Genomic DNA, 24,075 nt, shown 5'->3' with positions numbered 1-24,075 from the left:
AGGCCTATGAGGCAGCTCTGTCCCGCAGCTGTTCCCCAGTTGCTATTCCTTCTCCTGGAGCCAACCACCGAGGGAGGGGCTGGAGGGGGCAGCAGCTGTCCCGGCACCTCCCTCGCTGGGCCCTCTCTTCTCCCCCTCCACTCGAGTCCTGGGGTGGCCTCAGGGACTGGCTCTGGGGCTCCTCCCAGCCCTTTGGTGGCATCCCCATTGGGGTGGGAAGGAGGGAACCTGGCCTGAGCAGAGCTCCCCTCCTCTGCCTGGCCTCTGAGGGGGGAGGAGGGAGAAGAAGGTCACTGCTCCCAGAGTGGGACTCCGGGCCCACCCCTCTGCTGCCGACCAGGACCACTTGCTGTCTGGCCCAGGGCCAGTTGCTGGGGAGAAACCTCTCCCTGCGGCAGATGGGATTGAACGCCCCCGCTCCCCGTACCCCCAGCCCCAGCAGCCTCAAGGCCTCCCTCCCAGAGATCTGGCTGCAGTTTGCAAGTAGCACTCTGGGCATGCGAGCACCAGCTTTGGAGGCTGTCAGGGTTGTGAGAGGCTGTGAGGCCCTGGGTGTCAAGACTGTGTGAAAGTGTTGTGGGCCTGTGTGTGTTTGAGAGAGACCGCACCAAAGCACCAGGAGGCTGGGAGTGAGTGTGTCATGGAATCTGCAAGCTGCCAAACCATTGTGCTGCAGTGGAGCCAGGGGTAGAGGGGGCGGGCCTGGGGAGCTGCTGGGGAAGGAAGGATGAATCAGTGAAAGGGTGGTGGAGCCAAGGGGACCAGAGCCTGAGGCCAGAGAGACTGAGATTCCCCTCCTGGGATCAGGTTGAGGGGGCGATACTGGGGTTCCCCAGGCCTTACCCTCCAAAGGCCATCCCCCAAGATCTGGTGGGGGGCAGGAAAAGATACGTAAGGGGGCACCTCCAGCTCCACCCTTTCCCATCTCTTGGGCAACACCAGTAAACAAGGCTGAGTCTTCCACCCCCTCCCAACCTCCTAAAAGCAGTGCTCAGGGAAGCTGATGGATTTCAGGCCTGCATTGTCCTTTACAAGTAAGCTGGTTTCCAATGATCTATACTCCAGGCCACTCCCGGCTCCTGGATATTTCTCTCTGGCTGTTAAAAGGGAACTAGGCCCCCAAAATCTCGGGGTACCAGTTCTGGTCCATAGTATTCCTCAAAGGAGGGGATGGGTCGAGAGCCTCAGCTCCTGAGACTTGAATCCACATGGGTAACACTACCCCCCGGCTCTTGTGAAATCTTACTGGTCCCTATCATTTGAAAACATGATTTTCAAGCCTTAACAGAATGTGCACTGTACCCACCCCCTCCTCCAAGAACTTTGTTCCAAAAACCTTTTACAGCGTTCAGAGTAGAATTTGGCTGGAACCAGGTTGGTCCCACTCCTCTCCAACTTCAGTTTTTAAAATATTCATCCATTCAACCAGTATTTATTGAGATTCTACTAAGTTCTAGGCTCTGAGCAGACATAAAATACAGTATCTAGAGGGAAAGAAGGCAGACAAAAGAAGTATATACTGTATGATTCTATTCATAGAAAACTCTAGAAAATGCAGACTAATCTATAGCGACCAAGAGCAGATCAGTTGTTGCCTGGGAAGGATAAACCAGGAGGGGCAGGAGTGATGGATCACAAAGGAAAGGAAACTTTGAGGAGGGGTGGATATGTTTATTATCTTGATTTGTGGTGATGGCTTTGTGGGTATATACATGTTGTCAAAACTTATCCAGTTGTACTTTCTAATACGTAGTTTATTGTACATCAAGCATACCTCATTAAAACTGTTTAAAAAAAAAAAAGAAAGGAAACGAAACAAAACAGTGTCTGCCCCTGAGAGGCTTACAGTCTTGCATAACTGCATGGATGCCTGTAGCCTGCTAGGAGGCTCGCACAAGTGCCGTGAAGGAGGTGAAACTACGCTGAAGGAACACGTTGGGAGGCAGCCTCATTCTGAAGGGAGAGGAGGGCTCCATCACGGGCCGGCCCTCACAGGATGGAGAATTTGGTAGTCAGAGAAGGAGTAGGTTCCAGAAGAAGGAGGCCTGACCCAGCGCTCGAGCAGCAGCCTCAGGAGCTGGGCGGCGGAGGGGAGGGCACTGTGCTAGAAGCGGCGCCCTCCTGAGCCCAGATTGCCTCTCCCCTCCGCAGACAGCAAGGCTATCGTAGATGGGAACCTGAAGCTGATCCTGGGCCTGATCTGGACACTGATCCTGCACTACTCCATCTCCATGCCCATGTGGGAGGATGAGGACGATGAAGATGCCCGAAAGCAGACACCCAAGCAGCGTCTACTCGGCTGGATCCAGAACAAGGTGCCCCAGCTGCCCATCACCAACTTCAACCGTGACTGGCAGGATGGCAAAGCTCTGGGCGCCCTGGTGGACAACTGTGCCCCTGGTAAGTGGGCCGGCAGCACACCATGGACCCTTGAGCCTGGAAGGGGAGCTGGGACGAGCTGGTGATGCCGAGGCTTGTGTTTGTCAGAACGCACGTCTCAGGGTTGGGGGATCAGGACCCCCTGCCCCAGCTGAGAATCACTGCTGGAGTTAGACCCTTCCTGATGAGTTGCCAGATCCTGCAGTGGCAGGAAAAGGTTTTACAGGCAAGGACACTGGAGTTCAGAGAAGGCCAGTGACTTGTCCGAGATCACACAGCTTATCTGTGGCAGAACTGAACCAGAGCCCAGGGCCTCAACTCCCTGTTTCCTACTTTGCCACATGGGTGTCATTTCTGCTCAGCCAGCAGAAAGCAAATGTGGTGGGACTTTGGCTTTCCAAAGAAGGCCAGGACTTAGACCCAGAGAAGGCTGTTCTTTGTGAGCCCCTGGGACAGCTTTGAGAAGGGGTTGAAGCCCAGGATGATGTGGGCTGAGGCTGGTGTGACACTGCCCAGTGGCAGGTGACCCAGCCCTGCCCTCTCTCGATGTAAGCCCTGGCCTGCTCAGGTGGGGGCAGCTGAGGGCCCATGAGAAGACTGAGGCATCACAGGTGAGAGCCGTACCCAACGTACGGCTCCCTTTCTGACTCTCATCTCCTGAGAAGATAGGTCTTCTCCACCCCTATCGGTCAGCTCTGCCTTTGGGGAGCCATGTCCCCTTGGGTGAATCCTCCCCCAGCCTGGGGTCAGCCAGGGAGCAGGGGGTGGGAGGCGGGGGCACTGGCCACTTGGGAAGCATTCCCAGCTGCTGAGCCATTGCCCACGGCTGGTGCGGCTGCCAGCAATGAGCTCAGCTGTTCTGGCCAGTCATGGATTCCAGCCTTTGAGCCGGCCCTCTCCCCGCCAGTGAGCAGCGCCCTCCTTCTCCGGCTCTGGCTTGGACCAAGCACACCATAACCCCTGCACCCCTTCCCAGGAGTGACCTGCGGCCGCCTCAGCATTCCTCCCATTAGAAGGGCTGGGTTCTGGGTGGCCAGAGAGAAGAACTCATCCTCTCCAAACAGGCCCTTCAGTGCCTCCATTTCCCCAAGGGAGAAGTCAGGAAGGAGAGAGAGTCTTATTCTCTGAGGCTGTTGTGGGAAGTGCTTGGACACCTAGGGCTTCAGGGCAGCTGTGAGGAGACCTTCGAGGCGATGGGTCAGAAGCATATGTGGGACAGGGACTGTCCACCCGGAGGCAGCTGGGATGAGGCAGGAGAGGTCTGCGAGGGATGCCCTCACAGGGGTTTGGTGTTCAGGGTCAGTGCTGGGGCCTGGTAGGCAGGAGGCCGGCTGGCAGGGCTGGTGCCAGGCTGCGTCAGCCGGGGCAGAAAGCCCTCATTGTTGGTGCTAGGGAGGGCTGCCGTGCCTCTAAACAGCGATGGGCATCCCAGCTGATGGGCCATAACACCGGGGGTCAGCAGGAACCTGGCTGGTCAGGGGCCTAGGGCTGCATGGGAGGGAGTGTGAACCCACAGCCTGTGAGGGTACTGGATGAGCAAATGCTCTGCATGCTGGCTGACTGCTTCCCCTAATCATCGACTCCCTCCGCCATCTCTCCAGGCCTCTGCCCTGACTGGGAGGCCTGGGACCCCAACCAGCCTGTGGAGAACGCCCGGGAGGCCATGCAGCAGGCGGACGACTGGCTCGGGGTGCCCCAGGTACACTGGCGGGCGGGGCGGTGGGAGAGTAAAGGGGCCGGAGGGCCAAGGGTGGAGTTGGGTCTATAAGGATACCTGGTCAGGATGTGGGTGAGAACCGGGGTTCCTGGCTAAGGAGGGCATCCTCTAACTCCCTTCCTCCTCATGGCAGGTGATTGCTCCCGAGGAGATTGTGGACCCCAACGTGGACGAGCATTCTGTCATGACCTACCTGTCCCAGTTCCCCAAGGCCAAACTCAAACCTGGTGCCCCTGTTCGCTCCAAGCAGCTGAACCCCAAGAAGGCCATTGCCTACGGACCTGGTATGTATTGAGCCCTAACTGCCCTCCCCGGGCAGCTGGGCACAGGCTAGGATGGATCTCCCTAAACTCTCTGGCTCTGCCTTCTGCCCCTCAGGCATCGAGCCCCAGGGCAACACCGTGCTGCAGCCTGCGCACTTCACCGTGCAGACAGTGGATGCTGGCGTGGGCGAGGTGCTGGTCTACATTGAGGACCCCGAGGGCCACACCGAGGAGGTATGGAGAGGCCACTGGGGATTGGACAGAGACCACAGGCCAACAACCGGAATGGCCTGGAGATGGCTGCCAGAGCTACCCTCTATGCTGGAGATGGGGGACGCCTCACCATGGGGGCTGCAGGAGCTGTGGGCTCCGGAGGGGCTCTGACTGCCAATCTTTTCCCTTCCCAATAGGCAAAGGTGGTTCCCAACAACGACAAGGACCGCACCTACGCTGTCTCCTACGTGCCCAAGGTCGCCGGCTTGCACAAGGTATCTCCCTATAGGCCCCCCCGTCTTCCCCATTCCATTCACATCCTTGGCTCTGGCTGAATGGACCCCTGTCTCGGCTCGCACCCCACCCCACCCCCGTGCACCGGCCACCCGCCTCCCACCCTCCTTGGCTCTGCTCTGCTCCTCCACCCCCTCTCAGAGCTGCTCTCCTCTAAAAGCTTACCTTTGGCCTCTGACCCCCAGGTGACCGTGCTCTTCGCTGGCCAGAACATCGAACGCAGCCCCTTTGAGGTGAACGTGGGCATGGCCCTGGGGGATGCCAACAAGGTGTCAGCCCGTGGTCCTGGTCTGGAGCCCGTGGGCAACGTAGCCAACAAACCCACCTACTTTGACATCTACACTGCGGGTGAGGACGGCCCCCTTACACCTGACACCCCCTGACTGGGCGTGGGGCGTATGCAGGGGCCTGGGTCAGAGTCCCAGCCAGAGGGCAGTGGTCTCAGGGTGAGGGAGCCCCAAGCAGAATGAGGGCTGATGGCTGTTGTCACGACAGGGGCCGGCACTGGTGATGTTGCCGTGGTGATCGTGGACCCGCAGGGCCGGCGGGACACAGTGGAGGTGGCCCTGGAGGACAAGGGCGACAGCACGTTCCGCTGCACATACAGGCCTGTGATGGAGGGGCCCCACACGGTGCACGTGGCCTTCGCCGGTGCCCCCATCACCCGCAGCCCTTTCCCTGTCCACGTGGCAGAAGGTAAAGGCCCTCCACCCATCCACATGATCCCCCTCCCCGACGCCAGGACACAGAGAGCGTTGCCACCGAATTCCGAATTCCGAGTCTGAGGATATACGGGAAATGATGCACTACATCCAGGGGCGGGTGGGGAGCCATCTGAAGGCTTAAAATGGGCAGAAGAGCGAGCCAAGGGGTGGGGCTCTCAAGAGCTCGTCTGTCCATCCCCTGCCCCCAGGAGGCTCAGGAGGCCACAGTGAAGGATACCAGACAGGGGCTGCTGTGGAAGGGGTGAGGGGGAAGCGACAGGGCCACGTGGGTGGGGGGCATTTACGTGAGCACCTGTACACCAGGCCCTCAAGCAGTGACCCCCCCCACTTGGTCCTCTCTCTGCCATTCAGAGGCCCTGCCGCGGCTCGCCCCCTCCGTGCCCATCGTCCACCAGGCCAAGAGAGTGGCGCCACGTTAGTACACTCCAGTGGAGGCGGGGCCGGGCATGGCCATAGCTGACTGGCCTCACCTGTGCTGTGTGGCATGGCCCAAGCAGTGTGGAATCGACCCCCCTTCCGTGGCATTCTGTGACAGGCCCCGAGTTCCGCGCCTTTGCCTATGTTCTGTGGCAGATCTAGTTTCTTTGCCACTTGCCTGATGATTTCCGTGATATAAGGCCTCCGTTCCGTGCCGTTGCCTGTGTTCCACGGCAGGCTCCGGGCTCCGTGCCGTTGCCTGTCCTGTGGCCGTACCCGGATTCTCTGCCGTTGTCTGTGTTCTGTGGCAGGCCTGGGTTATATGTCGTTGCCTGTTTGGTGGCAGCCCGTGGGTTCCATGCCATTTTATGGGTTCCGTGGCAGGCTGAGATCACCGTTCTTTGGCCTGTGTTCGGTGGCAAAGTCTGGGTTCATTGCCACTAGCAGTGTCCTGTGGCAGGCTTCCGGTTATATGCGTATCTCTTGTTCCATGGTGTTGCTCAGTGTTTTGTGGCATGACTTAGTTCCTAAAGCTGCTGTGTTGGCTCTGGGAAGGCTCATATGGCTCTAGGTGGGTGGCTTGGGGTAGGTGAAAGGCCCTTTCCTGTCTCTCTTTGCTCCAGTCTCTGCTCAGGCTCTGCCCTGCCTTTGTCCCAAGCGACACTGACTCTGAGGAGCCCGGTGGGAAGGGTTTCTTGTGAGCAGCCTGATGAGGGGGGCTGGGGGCACCGTGGCCAGCTCCCTGCCCAGCATGGCTCTCGGCAGCCCTAGTTGTGTCGGGGGTACCAGGGAGCACGGGGGAGGGTTGCATGAGGCCATGGCCTGTGCCTGGGGGGCGTCAGGGGGACTGTGCACAGCGAGGTGGGGGATGAGAGGTGAGGGCTGAGGCTCTGTCTAGGGCCTCTCGGCGCCCCCAGCATCGCCTCTCTTCTCCCTCCCAGCCTGTAACCCCAACGCCTGCCGCGCCTCTGGGCGGGGCCTGCAGCCCAAGGGCGTGCGTGTCAAAGAGGTGGCTGACTTCAAGGTGTTCACCAAGGGTGCTGGCAGCGGGGAGCTCAAGGTCACAGTCAAGGGACCAAGTGAGTGCCAGGGCCCAGGGCCGTGGTGGGAGTTGGGGCACAGGGAGGAAATACAGCCAGTGGTTCTGAGCCCCTGAGGGCAGTGACGGTCAGCACCATGCCCCCCTGGGGGGCTCCAAAGAGACACTGACCAGAGGCTCCCTGGGACCTTAGGCACATTGTCTGACCTCTGTCTCCATCTCCCACTGTGCAAGCTGGGAATGCTGCTCTCTCGGTGTGCTGCCCTGGGCTGTTACACAGTGCCTACTACACAGTGCCTGCTAGCAGCACTATCCTCAGGCTGGGCCTGGGTCCCAAGGGTCCTTGAGGGGACTGAGCAGCTGGGACTCGCAGAGCATTGACCCCCCCCCCCCCCCCTTCCCACACCTCCTCAGAAGGCACAGAGGAGCCGGTGAAGGTGCGGGAGGCTGGGGACGGTGTGTTCGAGTGCGAGTACTACCCCGTGGTGCCTGGCAAGTACGCGGTGACCATCACATGGGGCGGCTATGCCATTCCCCGCAGGTAAGCACCATGCGCCCCCCGTGCCTCCAGGTCTGGGCCCTCAAAGGGTGGGAGAGGGAGGTGGGCTGCCTGGGACTCTGAGGGAAGGGAGGGGGAGGAGGACCTCTGGTGGGGGCAGCTCCCAGCGTGGACACCAGCTCCCTCTTTGCCCAGCCCCTTTGAGGTGCAGGTGAGCCCAGAGGCAGGAGTGCAGAAGGTGCGGGCCTGGGGTCCCGGCTTGGAAACTGGCCAGGTGGGCAAGTCAGCCGACTTTGTGGTGGAGGCCATTGGCACGGAGGTGGGGACGCTGGGTAAGTGGCTGGGGTGGTGATAGGTGGGAATGCGGGGGAGTGGTGTGATAGAAGGACACTGGGGAGTGACTGTGGTCAGGAGGTGGGAGTGCTAGCGAGTGTTGAGATGAGACTGGGAGATGGGACGTGGGGTGATCGGGGTGGTGACGCTGGGAGAGTGATGCCCCGGGGACCTGCCTGAGTGTCCAAGTTGCTTCTTGTGCCCTCTGACCCTCCCCATCTTTCACCTAGGCTTCTCCATTGAGGGGCCTTCACAGGCCAAGATCGAGTGTGATGACAAGGGCGATGGCTCCTGCGACGTGCGGTACTGGCCCACAGAACCAGGGGAGTACGCCGTGCACGTCATCTGCGACGATGAGGACATTCGAGACTCGCCCTTCATTGCCCACATCCAGCCAGCTCCACCCGACTGCTTCCCGGACAAGGTGGGGGTCCCAGCTCCCGCGGGCCTGGGGCAAGGTGAACTGGCCCTCCTCCAGTCCCCAACCCAGCCCTCCGCTCTTGCCCCTGCGCAGGTGAAGGCCTTTGGGCCCGGCCTGGAGCCCACTGGCTGCATCGTGGACAAGCCAGCAGAGTTCACCATTGATGCCCGTGCTGCTGGCAAGGGAGACCTGAAGCTCTATGCCCAGGTGGGGTGTTGCCCCATCTCTGTGCCCCTCACCGCTGTAGCAGGGACCCTGGGAGGGTGGGGCAAGTTAGAGAAAGGGGCCTCCAGGCATCACAGGACTGATTCTCATGGATCCATTAGAACTATGGAAAATTTAAAGTTTTGTGTTTTCTTATTGATGATAATCTTAAAAACATATTTTACCAAATGTATATTTTTGTACTAATAATTTGCAATTGAAAGATGATTTGACTGAGTAAGACATTGGTTTCCCAGCTGAGTTTCTCACGATGGTGTCCACTGACCCCTAGAGGTTAATGAATATGTTCTTGGGTCCAAGAGGATGATTCTTCTTTAAAAGGTTATTTATTCAATTTTAGGAACGTTGATTTAGCTGAGCCTTTCCCCTGACAACACATTTCAGAGACCTAGGCTGTGAGACCAGGCCACATAGATGGCCTAGAGCCTGGCCTCCCTGTTCCCAGGGTGCGCCCTGGCCACCAGAGCTCGTGACACTAGACTCTCCTGGTCTGAGGTCTGTGGCTGGGCGGGGCCTGTGAGTGGGTTGGCGGTGGGTAAGGAGGATGGCCCACGGCCAGCAGAGGGCGCTGGTGCTCTAGGAGGCCGGGGCACTCCAAGAACCTTGCTTTGGTTGATGCCCACAGGACGCAGAGGGCTGCCCCATTGACATCAAGGTCATCCCGAACGGCGATGGTACCTTCCGCTGCTCCTACGTGCCCACCAAGCCCATTAAGCACACCATCATCATCTCCTGGGGAGGCGTCAACGTCCCCAAGAGCCCCTTCCGGGTATGTCCTTTGCTCCCTGCCCCGTGCCCACTGCCAGGGGCCCCAGAGGGAGGGCAGAGCCTCACACAGGAGATGTTGGCTGTCCCTGGGCCCTGTCATCGCTCCCCACCTCAAGGCCCCTGCGAAGATGCTAAGACTGGTCCTGCTAAGGCTGGGCTTGGAAGTGCTGGGGAAGGGGATAGACCTTGAGGGAGGGGCACCATGCTGACCATCGACTCTTCCCCTAGGTAAATGTGGGAGAGGGCAGTCACCCCGAGCGGGTGAAGGTGTACGGCCCTGGCGTGGAGAAGACAGGCCTCAAGGCTAATGAGCCCACCTACTTCACGGTGGACTGCAGCGAGGCGGGGCAAGGTGCGCTGAGGACCAGGGAGTGGGGCGGGGCCGGGCGGGGTCTGGGTGGGAGGTGCTGGTACCCTCCACCTGGTCCCAGCTGTAGTGGGACTGGTCAAGTGCAGGAGGTTGTTGAGCCCCCCACTCATGGCCTCGTGCCTGCCTCCCCTCAGGCGATGTGAGCATTGGCATCAAGTGCGCCCCCGGCGTGGTGGGCCCTGCAGAGGCTGACATCGACTTTGACATCATCAAGAATGACAATGACACCTTCACAGTCAAGTACACACCCCCAGGGGCCGGCCGCTACACCATCATGGTGTTGTTTGCCAACCAGGTACCCTACGCTTGGGTTTTGGTTGTCACGGGTGGCTGCACGCCCCACCCTGCCCCGGCCCACATCTCAGTCAGCAGCTTAAGAGGCAGTCGTTTGGGGACAATTCTACAGCCGTTGATCGTGCACTTCCTATGTGTAGGCAGCGTGCCTCAGAGGAAACAAAGGACACTTTTTCAGAGACTGCTCGTGTCCACCCTGACCAAGCTTTTTCTCCCTCCAGGAGATCCCTGCCAGCCCCTTCCATATCAAGGTGGACCCATCCCATGATGCCAGCAAGGTCAAGGCTGAGGGCCCTGGGCTGAACCGCACAGGTAGGTGTCTGAGTCGGGGCTGGGCTGGGCTGGGGGTGGGGCTAGGTGGCCGCCAGCCCCTCACCACCATCTCGGGGTGACTCCCCAGGTGTGGAAGTTGGGAAGCCCACTCACTTCACGGTGCTGACCAAGGGAGCCGGCAAGGCCAAGCTGGACGTGCACTTTGCCGGGGCTGCCAAGGGAGAAGCTGTGCGAGACTTTGAAATCATCGACAACCACGACTACTCCTACACTGTCAAGTACACGGCCGTGCAGCAGGTGTGTCCGCCCCCTCCATGCTCCAGCCGTCCCGGCTATGGGGTCGTGGGTCTCCTTCCTTCAGTCTCACAGGGCCCGTTCTGCATCTAGCCTCCCAGATCTTGCCCTTTCCTGCCTCCCATCCTCTCTTGCTGTGGATCTCTGAGCCTCTGGTCCACATCGGCCAAAGACATGTTGCCAGGCTGTGCCTAAGCCACCCAGTTCTGACCTCCTGTTGTACCCAATAGGGCAACATGGCAGTGACAGTGACCTATGGTGGAGACCCTGTCCCCAAGAGCCCTTTTGTGGTGAATGTGGCACCCCCGCTGGACCTCAGCAAAGTCAAAGTTCAAGGCCTCAACAGCAGTAAGTGGGGCAAGAGCTGCCCTGGGAGTGAGGAGAGCTGGGGGGGGGCAGTGGGTTGCAGTCTCTGCTCACGGTGTCCCTTGCCGTCTACACAGAGGTGGCTGTGGGACAAGAACAGGCATTTTCTGTGAACACACGAGGGGCTGGTGGTCAGGGTCAGCTGGACGTGCGGATGACCTCACCCTCCCGACGACCAATCCCCTGCAAGCTGGAGCCCGGGGGTGGAGCTGAAGCCCAGGCTGTGCGCTACATGCCCCCTGAGGAGGGGCCCTACAAGGTGGACATCACCTACGATGGTCACCCGGTGCCTGGCAGCCCCTTCGCCGTGGAGGGTGTCCTGCCCCCTGACCCCTCCAAGGTGAGGAAATAGGGGCTGGTGGGAGTTGGGAGTTGGGGGCTTCTAGCGAAGTTGGGTAAGTCACAGGGGCAGAGGCCAGAGGGCCTTATGTCCTGGAGTGAGCATAACCAAGGACCCAGGGCCGAGGCAGTCCCCCACCTCAGGACCTGCTTTTGAGACTGCTTAGTTTTTTTTTGGTTTTGTTTTTTGTATTTTTATTGAAGTATAGTTGATTTATAATGTTGTGTTAATTACTGCTGTACAGCAAAGTGATTCAGTTATACATATATGTACATTCTTTTTTTTAATATTCTTTTCCATTATGGTTGGTCGTAGGATTTTTTTTTTTTGGCCGCACTGAGCAGCATGTGGGATCTTAGGTCTCCGACCAGGGATCAAACCCATGCCCCCTGCAGTGGAAGCACAGTGTCCTAACCACTGGACGGACAGGGAAGTCCCTGTCATAGGTTATTGAATATAGTGCTCTGTGCTATACAGTAGGACCTTGTTGTTTATCCATCCTACATATAAAAGCTTATATCGAGACAGCTCAGCTATTAAAAGCCTGGCCTTGGATCCGACCTGGGCTTCAATCCCAGGTCCACCAGCTGGGACAAATTATTTAATCTCTCTACCTGCATTTTCTCGCCTGGAATTGTTATAAGGACTCAGCTTGTGGTAGCTGCTACAGTTGAAAGTGCTTAGCTGATTTGAGAGCCATGAAGCCCTCGTGGGCGAGGTCAGGTATAGGTAACCCACACACCTGTTCCTTCTTTTAGGTTTGTGCTTACGGCCCTGGTCTCAAGGGCGGGCTGGTAGGCACACCAGCGCCCTTCTCCATCGACACCAAGGGGGCGGGCACAGGTGGCCTGGGGCTGACCGTGGAGGGCCCCTGCGAGGCCAAGATCGAGTGCCAGGACAATGGCGATGGCTCGTGTGCTGTCAGCTACCTGCCCACGGAGCCGGGCGAGTACACCATCAACATCCTGTTCGCCGAAGCCCACATCCCCGGCTCACCCTTCAAGGCTACCATCCGGCCCGTGTTCGACCCGAGCAAGGTGCGGGCCAGTGGTCCAGGCCTGGAGCGCGGCAAGGCTGGCGAGGCAGCCACCTTCACTGTGGACTGCTCGGAGGCGGGCGAGGCTGAGCTGACCATCGAGATCCTGTCGGACGCCGGCGTCAAGGCCGAGGTGCTGATCCACAACAATGCCGATGGCACCTACCACATCACCTACAGCCCTGCCTTCCCCGGCACCTACACCATTACCATCAAGTATGGCGGGCACCCCGTACCCAAATTCCCCACCCGCGTCCACGTGCAGCCCGCTGTCGACACCAGTGGAGTCAAGGTCTCGGGACCCGGTGTGGAGCCCCACGGTGAGTGAGAGAGGAGCCTGGAGCTGGTCACATCGCCAGTCAGGGAGGGAGGGAAGCAGGGCTGAGGGCTTGGGGGGGGTGAAGGGAGGGCTTTGGGGCAGTGCTGAGTCTTTAGGGCTCAGATACCCCAGACGAAGGTGCCTAAGCCAAAGGCAGGACGTGGAGCTTCACCTCTGGTCTTGTGGCAAAATTGCATTTTCCTGGGGAGATTCGCAACTTTCATCAGCTGATCTGAGAAAGCTAAGAACCTTGCTCTCCATGGTACAGAGGGAAAGCTTTGGGGTTGAGGGTGATGAGTCAGGAGACAGTTCAGCTCAGTTCGGTGACTGTGAGTTACCATCTGCTGGGGGCCAGACCCTGGGCTAGGCATGGGGGGTGTGCAGAGGAACGTAAGACCCAGACCCGCCCTCAAGGGGCGCACAGCCTGGTGGGGAGACTCAGGTGAACAGAGTGTCTCTGTGTGGTGAGGGGAGCGGAGGCAGGGGCAGTGGGAGGCGGGGCCCGGAGCTCGCAGGGCCGAGGGGTGGCAGGGCTCAGGCTGGGGAGCAGCAGGTGGGGAGGAGGGGCGGCCTCGGAGTTGGGGAGGGAGGGCGGGCAGGGGTGAGCAGCTGTGAAGGCTGCCCCCAACCTATGCTGAGCTCTCGTCTCCTGGGAGCCAGGTGTCCTGCGTGAGGTGACCACTGAGTTCACTGTGGACGCAAGATCCCTAACAGCCACGGGTGGGAACCACGTGACGGCTCGCGTACTCAACCCCTCGGGCGCTAAGACGGACACCTACATGACAGACAACGGGGATGGCACCTACCGAGTGCAGTACACGGCCTATGAAGAGGGTGAGGGGCTGGGCTGAGCGGGGACGGTGGGGATCTGATGCCAGCATTTTCAGGGGGTTGGGGAGGTAGGGGCCTCGCACACCCTGACTTGCACCGTGTGGCTGGCTTCCAGGAGTGCATTTGGTGGAGGTGCTGTATGATGACGTAGCTGTGCCCAAGAGCCCCTTCCGAGTGGGCGTGACTGAGGGCTGTGACCCCACTCGCGTCCGGGCCTTTGGGCCAGGCCTGGAGGGTGGCTTGGTCAACAAGGCTAACCGCTTCACTGTGGAAACGAGGTATTCCTCCCCCCACCTTTCCTAACCTTGACCCTGATGCTGTGGCCACCCTGATCCCAGCCACCTGCCCTCCCCCTTCATCCTTCTGTGTGTGCCTCATCCCCAGCCTATCCCCTGTCAAGGGTGCAAACCTCCCCCAGTGTCCCAGCCCCTGTAGCTAGTCCCTTCTCAGCTGGGCCCCCAGCCCCCATTCAGCTTCTCCTCCATCCCCACTCACTGGTCCTAGTGGAGCTGATATAGGGGTGTCATCTTGTAGGGGAGCTGGCACTGGGGGCCTAGGCCTAGCCATTGAGGGCCCGTCGGAAGCCAAGATGTCCTGCAAGGACAACAAGGATGGTAGCTGCACCGTGGAGTACATCCCTTTCACCCCTGGAGACTACGACGTCAACATCACCTTCGGGGGCCGGCCCATCCCAGGTGTGCATGGGATCGGTGGGACTCGGGGAGGGCAGCAGGAGGCCTGCTTAGCGAGAGAGAAACTGGAAGGAAGTCAGGTGTGGGGACTCATCCCTAGAGCAGGAAAGCCCCGAGCCCAGCCAGCAGGGAGGACGTGGAGCAGGCAAGTGCTGCAGTCAGGGCCAAGAGGCAGGGCGGTGGGCGCAGTTCATTTCCAGAGGTCCAGCACTGGTGTCTTGGCCCTTTGTCTGGAGCGCCAGACCTCGTGGGTTCGGTCACTCAGACACAGCCCAAGCCTCTGTCGCTGGCTCAGCAAGGACAGCCTCTCACACCCTCTCCCTCTCACTGTCTGCAAAGCAAGGAACCCCCCTGCCCTCCTGTGTGGCCGAGTTGCTCAGGGCAGGGGCAGGGGTAGGGGTGGGGAGGGCAGGGTTATGTCTTCAATTATCGCATAACTCGGGCCTGCTGAAATTTGACATTTCTCCTCATCTAATTTCACGCTGGCAAAAATGCATTTTCTTTTACAAATACTCCACTTTTAACATTTTACTAATTTAGGAAGGCCTTCTTCCAGGCTTGTGGTCTAAATAAGTGATTTGCCCAGCCGCAGTCTGTAGCCAAGTAGCCAAGTTTATTTTTCCTTGTTTACATTTTTCTTAGCAAGTCCCTAAGCCTTTGCACATTTGGTCTGGTCTCCCTGGGGCATTTCAAAGGCAGGGAAGGCATCCTCCTCCTTGTTCCTCGGTGTCAGGGAGACCCTCCTGGGCAGCGGGTAGGGGCTGACGTCCCTCTCCTTGCAGGGAGTCCATTCCGGGTGCCAGTGAAGGATGTGGTGGACCCTGGGAAGGTGAAGTGCTCAGGCCCAGGGCTGGGAGCCGGTGTCAGGGCCCGGGTACCCCAGACCTTCAGGGTGGACTGCAGCCAAGCTGGCCGGGCCGCCCTGCAGGTGGCCGTGCTGAGCCCCACAGGTATGGAATGTCTGGGGCAGGGTGGAGGGAGGCAGAAAGGGTGCCAAGAGGCTTTGCTGACCCTGCTCCCCTTGCCCAGGTGTGGCTGAGCCTGTGGAGGTGCGTGACAATGGAGATGGCACTCACACCGTCCACTACACCCCAGCCACCGACGGGCCCTACACAGTAGCTGTCAAGTACGCTGACCAGGAGGTGCCACGCAGGTGAGGCCCAGCTTTGGGCTCCTGTGCTGTGCTGAGCTCTGGGGAGCGCCCACCAGGGCCACACCTGCAGGGCCACTGCAGGGCCCTGGAAACACCCTTCCTACTTGTCTTCGCCTCACCCTGTCTCTGCTGCCCCATCCCGCTCTTCCTCAGGGCCCCCTGCCTGTCTTCTCCACCCCGGAGGTGGCACAGCCCCAGGGGCTCTCCTCTGGCTGGGCTGTCCCCCCATGTAGATACAAAATTTACAAAATTAGTGCCTTGGGAAAAGGCACCATGTAGCTACAAAAAGGTGGGAGAGGGCAGCCTCCTGCATCCTCCTCTTTAAAGAGTTCACAGCATCTTCCCGGAGAATGGAGAAGAAATGCTCAGGCTTTGTCAGGGGCACACCTGTGTGACCCTCCCCCAGACTCAGGCTGTGACCTGGTCCCTCCTCCCTGCCAGTTGCCATCTCCCCTGCTCACGAATGTGGGGAGGACTCCAGGCCCCAAACGAGACGGGATTCCCTCTGCCCCCGAGCTTGAGCCAACTAACTGTCCGTCCCTTCTGCCCCTCAAGCCCCTTCAAGATCAAGGTGCTTCCAGCCCACGATGCCAGCAAGGTGCGGGCCAGCGGCCCCGGGCTCAATGCCTCTGGCATCCCTGCCAGCCTGCCTGTGGAGTTCACCATCGATGCCCGCGATGCTGGGGAGGGCTTGCTCACTGTCCAGATCCTGGTGAGTCCATGTGCCGCCCCACTCTCAGGTCAGGCTCTGGGCACAGGCCGGCCTTGACCTCTGCTCCTCCCCCAGGACCCTGAGGGTAAGCCCAAGAAGGCCAACATCCGAGACAATGGGGATGGCACGTACACCGTGTCCTACCTCCCGGACATGAGTGGCCGGTACACCATCACCATCAAGTATGGCGGCGATGAGATCCCCTACTCGCCCTTCCGCATCCATGCCCTGCCCACTGGGGACGCCAGCAAGTGCCTGGTCACAGGTGGGCACTCACCCCGCCTCCCCTGCCCCTCCCCCTCCCCACCCCCCCACCCCCCCACCCCCCCCATCCTGAGCACTGCGTGGCTTACACTTTTCTCCATTTCCAGTGTCCATTGGAGGCCACGGCCTGGGTGAGTGCCCCTTCTCCTCTCTTTCTGCTGTGGGCTGAGGTGGTGGGGGAGCTGGGAACTGTGGGGGGCGGGCACAGGTCCTGCAGACCCCTGACCGGGCACTCCTGTGTGGCAGGTGCCTGCCTGGGACCCCGCATCCAGATTGGGGAGGAGACGGTGATCACGGTGGACGCCAAGGCAGCAGGCAAGGGGAAGGTGACGTGCACAGTGTCCACGCCGGATGGGGCGGAGCTCGACGTGGATGTGGTTGAGAACCACGACGGCACCTTCGACATCTACTACACAGCGCCCAAGCCGGGCAAGTACGTCATCACCATCCGCTTTGGAGGCGAGCACGTCCCCAACAGTCCCTTCCACGTGCTGGTAAGCTCCACGGCCACAGCGGGACTAGGGCGGCTGGGGAGGTGGGCCGGGCCCTCTTAGTGGTAGCAGGGGATCCCAGAACCTCTCCCCACGTCTGATGGATCCGGGACCCAGAATGCCCCAGAGTCAAGTCTTTGCTTTCCCTGCAGCCTCCCAACCCAGGAGGTGAGCACAGCCCTGCTTCTGGCCCCTCTGGTGGTTGGTCAGCTCTCTCTGGTGGAACTTGCCGTGTTCCTTCTGACCCTCGGGCCCACTGTCCCTGTACATCTCCCCAGGGTGGCCCTGCAGGACGATGAAGCCCTCCAGAGGGTAAAGCACCCAAGATATCCATCCTGCCCCATGAGCAGCCCGGGATTTCAGGTCCCTGGGCCATTCTCTGCGTCAGCTCGTGGTCACTCGAGCTGGCGTGTACCGGCTTGCTACGTCCTGTGCCCTCCCGCGCCTGGCTTCCCAGGCGTGTGACTCCATGCCCCGCGTGGAGGAGCCCTCTGACTTGCTGCAGCTGCACCGGCCCATTACCTACCCTGCACACTGGGTACTGCCACCTCCCACCCAGGCCACACCTCACTCCCCTCCTTCTCTTCCTTCATTTCTTCTTTCTCTTCTTCAGTGGCCAGGACTGGGGCATGGTTTTGGGGTCATCTTGGGGAGCAGGCGGGAGTCAGGCTGGGCAGACGGGTCCCCAAGCTGGGCACGGCACCTCTTCTCTTGCAGCTGACGTGCCTCTCCTGCCCTCTGGTTTCACCATTAACCATCTTTTTCTTTGCTCATTTTCTCTGACTTCAGTCATGGCTCAGGCCAAGCTCCCCAGGCCTTCCCCAGCCAATGACTGTTCCCTCTCACCTGCCACAGGCCACAGAGGAGCCAGTGGTGCCCGTGGAGCCCATGGAGTCCATGCTGAGACCCTTCAACCTGGTCATCCCCTTCACTGTGCAGAAAGGGGAGCTCACAGGTACTGCCCCGGGGCCTTGAGGCATGACGGCTCAAAGGGAGGACACCTGCGTCCAGGCCCAGCTCCTTCTTTAGAGATGAAAGCTGGGGCCCAGAGCAGAGAAGTAAGCTACCCAGGGTCACACAGCAAGTTGAGCAGAGCTGGAACTGACTCCAGCCTTCTGTCTCCCAGGTCAGGGCTCATCCTGATGCTCCAGGCTGTCTCCTGGTGCCTGACCTCTGGGGTAGAAGCAGAACCACACAGGAGTGGGAGCCTGGGACAGCAAAGGGGGTTGAGGTAGGAGAAACTGGGGTCCCCCACTTAACTGTCTGCCTGGCAGGGGAGGTACGGATGCCCTCTGGGAAGACCGCCCGGCCCAGCATCACTGACAACAAGGATGGCACCATCACGGTGAGGTACGCACCCACCGAGAAAGGCCTGCACCAGATGGGGATCAAGTATGACGGCAACCACATCCCTGGTGAGTCGGGGGCCAGGCTGGGCTTGGCTGGGCTGAGAGGAGCCCATGGTGACTTCATCCTCATCTGCCTTCTTTCAACAAATCTTTATTGAGCACCTGCTGTGTGCAGACACCATGTGAGGCCTGGGAAGTCTGGTGCCCTGGTGGGAGGCCCCTGTGTCAGAGATGCAGGGCTCAGCAGGGAGCCTGTGGGGAGGTGCGGGGGCCAAGGTGGGCTCGGGCAGCTCCTGTCCTCACTATTGACCCAGCCCTCTTTCTCCGACCACCCCCAGGGAGTCCCCTGCAGTTCTACGTGGATGCCATCAACAGCCGCCACGTCAGTGCCTATGGGCCAGGCCTGAGCCATGGCATGGTCAACAAGCCGGCCACCTTCACCATTGTCACCAAGGATGCTGGGGAAGGTGAGGGGAGCTGGGTGAGGGCAGCCAGTGAAGGGGTGAGGGCAGGACCTCTGATCTCAGCCCTCCCTCCACCCACAGGGGGTCTGTCCCTGGCCGTGGAGGGCCCGTCCAAGGCAGAGATCACCTGCAAGGACAACAAGGATGGCACCTGCACCGTGTCCTACCTCCCCACGGCGCCTGGAGACTACAGCATCATCGTGCGTTTTGACGACAAGCACATTCCGGGGAGCCCCTTCACAGCCAAGATCACAGGTGGGTGGACGAGTGGGCACGCAGCCTGCCACACACACCCCAGCACACAACGGATGTGCAAGCCCAGCATGTTCAAGTCACCGGGGCATTAGGGTAGGGCCCCCTCGAGGTGGAAGAGGTCATTTTTGGATAAATGTAAGGAACACTCTATCCTCTAGAGCAGGTGAGAAACATCCAGCCACCCTCTGAAAACATATCTTGTTGAGTCTTTTTTAAGTCAGGGTACTGATAATCCCTCTTGATAGGTGAGGAAGGCAGTAGGCCCAGAGGGGCTGAGCAACTTGATCAGAGCCACACAGCGGGAAAGGGGTCTGGGCTGTCTGGCCCAGTCTAGTTTTTTGGTTCCACACAATCAAGTGACTCAGGATTTACACTCGTGTAAATTAGGGATTTAACCCATTCAGGACTGGGGCATCCCCAGGGGAGCTGGGTGTGAATGGAGACTGCACTCTCCCTGGTCTCTCTGTGCCTCTGGGTGGTCCCCAGTCTCTGCTGAGTCCAGCAGGGGCTGCCAGGAAGTCTCCTGATCTCCATGAGGGCAGGGCCTGCCTGGAGTCACACCGCCTGACATGCCAACTCTCCCCCAGGCGATGACTCGATGAGGACGTCACAGCTGAACGTGGGCACCTCCACGGATGTGTCACTGAAGATCACCGAGAGTGACCTGAGCCTGCTGACCGCCAGCATCCGTGCCCCCTCGGGCAACGAGGAGCCCTGCCTGCTGAAGCGCCTGCCCAACCGGCACATTGGTGAGCAAGGGGCCACAGGAGGGGCCCGGGGCGGCAGGGGTGGGGGGAGGAAGGCGGGGGCACCTGCGAAGGAACACTGCCAGGCCCAGGGCTCCATTCATGCCTGACCTCCCTCCCAACAGGCATCTCCTTCACCCCCAAGGAGGTTGGGGAGCACGTGGTGAGTGTGCGTAAGAGCGGCAAGCACGTCACCAACAGCCCCTTCAAGATCCTGGTGGGACCGTCTGAGATCGGGGATGCCAGCAAGGTGCGGGTCTGGGGCAAGGGCCTGTCCGAGGGACACACGTTCCAGGTGGCGGAGTTCATCGTGGACACTCGTAATGCAGGTGCTTCTTGCCCCAGAGACCCCTCATTTCAGCTGGTGCCTCCAGTGACGACTGGTCCTTTCCTGCCCAGTGCCCCTTGGCCATACACTCCTCCCTGAACTTCCTGGCCGTCTCTGCTGAGATTCACATTCTGGGGTTCCTTTGGGGAGAGTGAATGTCCCCATGTCACTTCTCCCATGTTTCAGAGAAAGCTCAGCTTTACTGAGTTTGTCTCTTCCTTGCTCACTAGAACCCAAGAGGCCTGCCTTAAGGAATTTTCCAGACCACCTATCCCCGACCCTCTGGGTCAGTGCCTGGCTCACCCCTTCTCCTCCTGCTGAGCCATCTTTTGTTAGTGGTTGTGATACACCTTGGGTGCCTGTTCTGGACGGAGCCTGTAGTTTGGGGAGGGGGGAGCAGAATGGCAGTGGGGACTGAGGGAGACGTGCCCCTTGCTCCCCGCTAGGTTATGGGGGCCTGGGGCTGAGTATTGAAGGCCCTAGCAAGGTGGACATCAACTGTGAGGATATGGAGGACGGCACGTGCAAAGTTACCTACTGCCCCACTGAACCCGGCACCTACATCATCAACATCAAGTTTGCCGACAAGCACGTGCCTGGTAAGGCGCTGGGCTGCCGCTGGGACAGGCCAGGAGGCCAGCGACGAGTGATCTGAGACGCCCGACCCTCCCTTTCTCCCCTACAGGAAGCCCCTTCACGGTGAAGGTTACCGGCGAGGGCCGCATGAAGGAAAGCATCACCCGGCGCAGGCAGGCGCCGTCCATTGCCACCATCGGCAGCACCTGTGACCTCAACCTCAAGATCCCAGGTGGGAGGCAGAAGGAGCCGGTGGGGGGTGGTGGCAGGGCGATGGGGAAGGCCCAGGGCCTGCCCCCACGGCCTCTGTCCTGCTGGCTCGTTTCTCACCTCGCTCCACGCGTCGCACAGGGAACTGGTTCCAGATGGTGTCGGCCCAGGAGCGCCTGACGCGCACCTTCACGCGCAGCAGCCACACATACACCCGCACAGAGCGCACGGAGATCAGCAAGACTCGGGGCGGGGAGACCAAGCGCGAGGTGCGGGTGGAGGAGTCCACCCAGGTTGGCGGAGACCCCTTCCCCGCAGTCTTCGGGGACTTCCTGGGCCGGGAACGCCTGGGCTCTTTTGGCAGCATCACCCGGCAGCAGGAGGGTGAGCGGGGCCGGGCTGGGGTCTTCACAGGGAGGCTGGGCTCTCCGTCCCGTGGGACAGGAGGGGGAGGCTGTTGGTCTGAGTGGAGGAGGGGGTTTTACTGAGGGAGGGAGGGAAGGGCCAGGGCCAGGAGCAGCCCCCGTGTCGCCCTGACACTCCCCACCCGCTGCAGGTGAGGCCAGCTCTCAGGACATGACGGCACAGGTGACCAGCCCGTCAGGCAAGACGGAAGCCGCAGAGATCGTGGAGGGGGAGGACAGCGCGTACAGTGTGCGCTTTGTACCCCAGGAGATGGGGCCCCACACGGTCACGGTCAAGTACCGCGGCCAGCATGTGCCAGGCAGCCCCTTTCAGTTCACCGTGGGGCCACTGGGTGAAGGCGGTGCCCACAAGGTGCGAGCTGGAGGCACAGGGCTGGAGCGAGGGGTGGCCGGCGTGCCAGGTAAGGGGCAGGGGGCCAGGACGGGGGGCGGGGGCAGGGCAGCCACCAGGGTGGACGATGGTGCTGAGGAGCCGCCCCTGTCCCGTTTCCATCTCCAGCCGAGTTCAGCATCTGGACCCGAGAAGCGGGTGCCGGGGGCCTGTCTATTGCTGTGGAGGGTCCCAGCAAGGCGGAGATTGCATTTGAGGACCGCAAAGATGGCTCCTGTGGGGTCTCCTATGTCGTCCAGGAACCAGGTGGGTGTCCACCACGGGGCTGGGCCTGCCTGACCTTCCAGAATGGGTTTCTGCTCGCCCAGGCAGGAGATGGGGCTACTGAACCAACTCTTCACCTGGGATGCCGCTCTTTCTCTGCCCTGTCTCCCTCCATCCCACACTCCTGGGAATGCACGTCTGTCTCCAGAGCTGAGCCCCAACCCTGGAGCTTGTTCTGGGATGAGGCCAGGGTGGAGGGGGTTCCACCCTGCTGTCCCCAGTCCTGGGGCCTGTGCTGACTGGCCTTCCCTCCCCAGGTGACTATGAGGTCTCCATCAAGTTCAACGATGAGCACATCCCAGACAGCCCTTTTGTGGTACCCGTGGCTTCCCTCTCAGACGACGCTCGCCGTCTCACCGTCACTAGCCTCCAGGTGTGTGCCTGGGGGTGCGGCCCCTCTGCCACCCTGAGATGGGCAGAAGTAGAGGATGGCAGGCCCATGTGGCCAGGGACTTAGCAGTGACCTTGGAAGGTCCAGACAGACAGATGTCCCCTCTCTCCCAGTGTGTGTACAGCAGGGGGCTCCACTCCCCCTTCTAGCTGCCCCTCAGGAGCCCTTGTGCCCCTCCTCCCCGGTCCCCTACCCCTACTCTAGAACTGGGCTCTGTGCCCCAATCTTCACCTCCCCTGGGAGCCTCCCCATTGGCCCACCTCCCCCATCGAGTGCCCCCAGGGCAGTCTAGGCCACACCCCTCCTTCCTCATCCCAGCTACTGAGTGTTTGCAGTCCACACACAGCACCGTCCTAGCACTGGCTTCTCTGCTGACAGGCCTGCTTTATGGTTTCTGGGTCTTACCTCCTCAACCAGGACAGGGCACATCATGTCATCCCCACCATGCCCAGCCACAGCCAGGTGGCCCCACCTCAGAGCAGGTGGATGCCAAGGCCACAGACCCAGCCTCCACCTCCCATCACAGCCCTGTTCAGAGCCTCCCTGAGCTGGGCCGGGCGGCAGGTCCAGGCTGGGGCCGGGAGGAGGGAGCGTCCGGGCTGGGCGTGCAGCGAGATCAGTGCGGGGCTGCAGAGACGAGCCCTCCAGACCCTCCCAGGAGGCTGAGCACCCTCTGTGGCCTCTGCAGGAGACGGGGCTCAAGGTGAACCAGCCAGCGTCCTTTGCGGTGCAGCTGAACGGTGCACGGGGCGTGATTGATGCTAGGGTGCACACGCCCTCGGGTGCGGTGGAGGAGTGCTACGTCTCCGAGCTGGACAGTGGTGAGCTGGCCCTGCCCCTGCCAGGCTAGGGCCTTCTGGGAAGGGGAGGGAAGGACAAAGGCTCACCCACCAACCTCTGACCCACAGACAAGCACACCATCCGTTTCATCCCCCATGAGAATGGCGTCCACTCCATTGACGTCAAGTTCAACGGTGCCCACATCCCTGGCAGTCCCTTCAAGATCCGAGTTGGGGAGCAGAGCCAGGCTGGGGACCCAGGCTTGGTGTCAGCCTATGGTCCCGGGCTCGAGGGAGGCACTACAGGTGAGTGCCTAGGGCTGGGGAGGACGGGTGGACATTGGTCTGCCCCAGAGGCGGGGCAGCGCTGCTGAGCCCGAGTCCCGCCACAGACCTGCTCCGGGGAGCCTGGGCCCATCCCAGTTCTGGGCCCCAAGCCCTTCCTGTCTACACCCTTGCTACCTCTGGTCCCCAGGAGTGTCATCGGAGTTCATTGTCAACACCTTGAATGCGGGCTCGGGGGCCTTGTCTGTCACCATCGACGGCCCCTCCAAGGTGCAGCTGGACTGTCGGGAATGTCCTGAGGGCCACGTGGTCACTTACACTCCTATGGCCCCTGGCAACTACCTCATTGCCATCAAGTATGGTGGCCCCCAGCACATCGTGGGCAGCCCCTTCAAGGCCAAAGTCACAGGTGAGTGTCCTGGGTGGGGGAAGGTCCCTCCAGCCCATTCCATACTGGCTGGCTCCAGTGGCCATTCACATCCGGGTCATATGCCCCAAACATCGGGGTCAGGTTACCAGGAATAAAGTGGGCCTGGCTTTACACGTCACCCCATTCTTCACGTGGACTCATGTACATCATTTAAAAAAAATCAAATCCTTCCTCTTTATTGTCCATCACTTGACTCATCTTTTCCTTGCGGTGGCTCCCCAAGCTTTCACTTAACTTTCTGCCCTCCTCTTCCCACATTTCTGGCTTCCAAGAAGACAGAGCTCAGTAAAGATTCAGCCAGCTTTCCTTTTGGAAGCTGCGTGAAGGATTAGTTGGACACATGTTCCTTTTTAAAGCAGGACTCTACCCTGTGACTTGGGGTCCCAGGCAAAGCCCAGAAGTGGAGGCGGGGAGCCACCGAGGCTCCAGACCTCGAGATAAGCCTGCCCTGGAG

The 24,075-nt window shown here is 60.2% G+C and overlaps 1 protein-coding gene across 2 annotated transcripts in view; it reads left to right on the top strand.

The window, feature by feature from the left end:
* The window catches only part of FLNC (filamin C), a 28,200-nt gene that overhangs the window by 2,777 nt on the left and 1,348 nt on the right, over positions 1-24,075 (top strand). Inside the window, exons 2-46 of one of the 2 annotated variants that reach the window (XM_036863507.1) lie at positions 2,152-2,400; positions 3,981-4,078; positions 4,230-4,380; positions 4,475-4,593; positions 4,770-4,847; positions 5,052-5,214; positions 5,362-5,562; positions 5,943-6,005; positions 6,950-7,087; positions 7,462-7,588; positions 7,742-7,878; positions 8,110-8,303; positions 8,394-8,507; positions 9,151-9,294; positions 9,522-9,645; positions 9,798-9,958; positions 10,179-10,269; positions 10,358-10,527; positions 10,755-10,872; positions 10,968-11,230; positions 11,989-12,586; positions 13,246-13,419; positions 13,532-13,694; positions 13,951-14,111; positions 14,891-15,058; positions 15,138-15,261; positions 15,817-15,973; positions 16,049-16,238; positions 16,345-16,368; positions 16,484-16,731; positions 17,584-17,683; positions 18,003-18,143; positions 18,416-18,544; positions 18,623-18,796; positions 19,384-19,545; positions 19,668-19,871; positions 20,317-20,469; positions 20,556-20,678; positions 20,798-21,040; positions 21,213-21,482; positions 21,581-21,718; positions 21,994-22,109; positions 22,816-22,948; positions 23,036-23,212; positions 23,382-23,600. In XM_036863507.1, the coding sequence (XP_036719402.1) occupies positions 2,152-2,400; positions 3,981-4,078; positions 4,230-4,380; positions 4,475-4,593; positions 4,770-4,847; positions 5,052-5,214; positions 5,362-5,562; positions 5,943-6,005; positions 6,950-7,087; positions 7,462-7,588; positions 7,742-7,878; positions 8,110-8,303; positions 8,394-8,507; positions 9,151-9,294; positions 9,522-9,645; positions 9,798-9,958; positions 10,179-10,269; positions 10,358-10,527; positions 10,755-10,872; positions 10,968-11,230; positions 11,989-12,586; positions 13,246-13,419; positions 13,532-13,694; positions 13,951-14,111; positions 14,891-15,058; positions 15,138-15,261; positions 15,817-15,973; positions 16,049-16,238; positions 16,345-16,368; positions 16,484-16,731; positions 17,584-17,683; positions 18,003-18,143; positions 18,416-18,544; positions 18,623-18,796; positions 19,384-19,545; positions 19,668-19,871; positions 20,317-20,469; positions 20,556-20,678; positions 20,798-21,040; positions 21,213-21,482; positions 21,581-21,718; positions 21,994-22,109; positions 22,816-22,948; positions 23,036-23,212; positions 23,382-23,600 (7,392 nt within the window). The remainder of the gene's footprint in view (positions 1-2,151; positions 2,401-3,980; positions 4,079-4,229; positions 4,381-4,474; positions 4,594-4,769; positions 4,848-5,051; positions 5,215-5,361; positions 5,563-5,942; positions 6,006-6,949; positions 7,088-7,461; positions 7,589-7,741; positions 7,879-8,109; positions 8,304-8,393; positions 8,508-9,150; positions 9,295-9,521; positions 9,646-9,797; positions 9,959-10,178; positions 10,270-10,357; positions 10,528-10,754; positions 10,873-10,967; positions 11,231-11,988; positions 12,587-13,245; positions 13,420-13,531; positions 13,695-13,950; positions 14,112-14,890; positions 15,059-15,137; positions 15,262-15,816; positions 15,974-16,048; positions 16,239-16,344; positions 16,369-16,483; positions 16,732-17,583; positions 17,684-18,002; positions 18,144-18,415; positions 18,545-18,622; positions 18,797-19,383; positions 19,546-19,667; positions 19,872-20,316; positions 20,470-20,555; positions 20,679-20,797; positions 21,041-21,212; positions 21,483-21,580; positions 21,719-21,993; positions 22,110-22,815; positions 22,949-23,035; positions 23,213-23,381; positions 23,601-24,075) is intronic. The other variant, XM_036863508.1, reaches the window with a different exon arrangement.

This window comes from Balaenoptera musculus, chromosome 9, assembly GCF_009873245.2.
Source record: "Balaenoptera musculus isolate JJ_BM4_2016_0621 chromosome 9, mBalMus1.pri.v3, whole genome shotgun sequence".
NCBI lineage: Eukaryota > Metazoa > Chordata > Mammalia > Artiodactyla > Balaenopteridae > Balaenoptera > Balaenoptera musculus.
The sequence above is the reverse complement of the archived record's forward strand: the minus strand, read 5'-3'. Positions and strand labels throughout refer to the sequence as shown.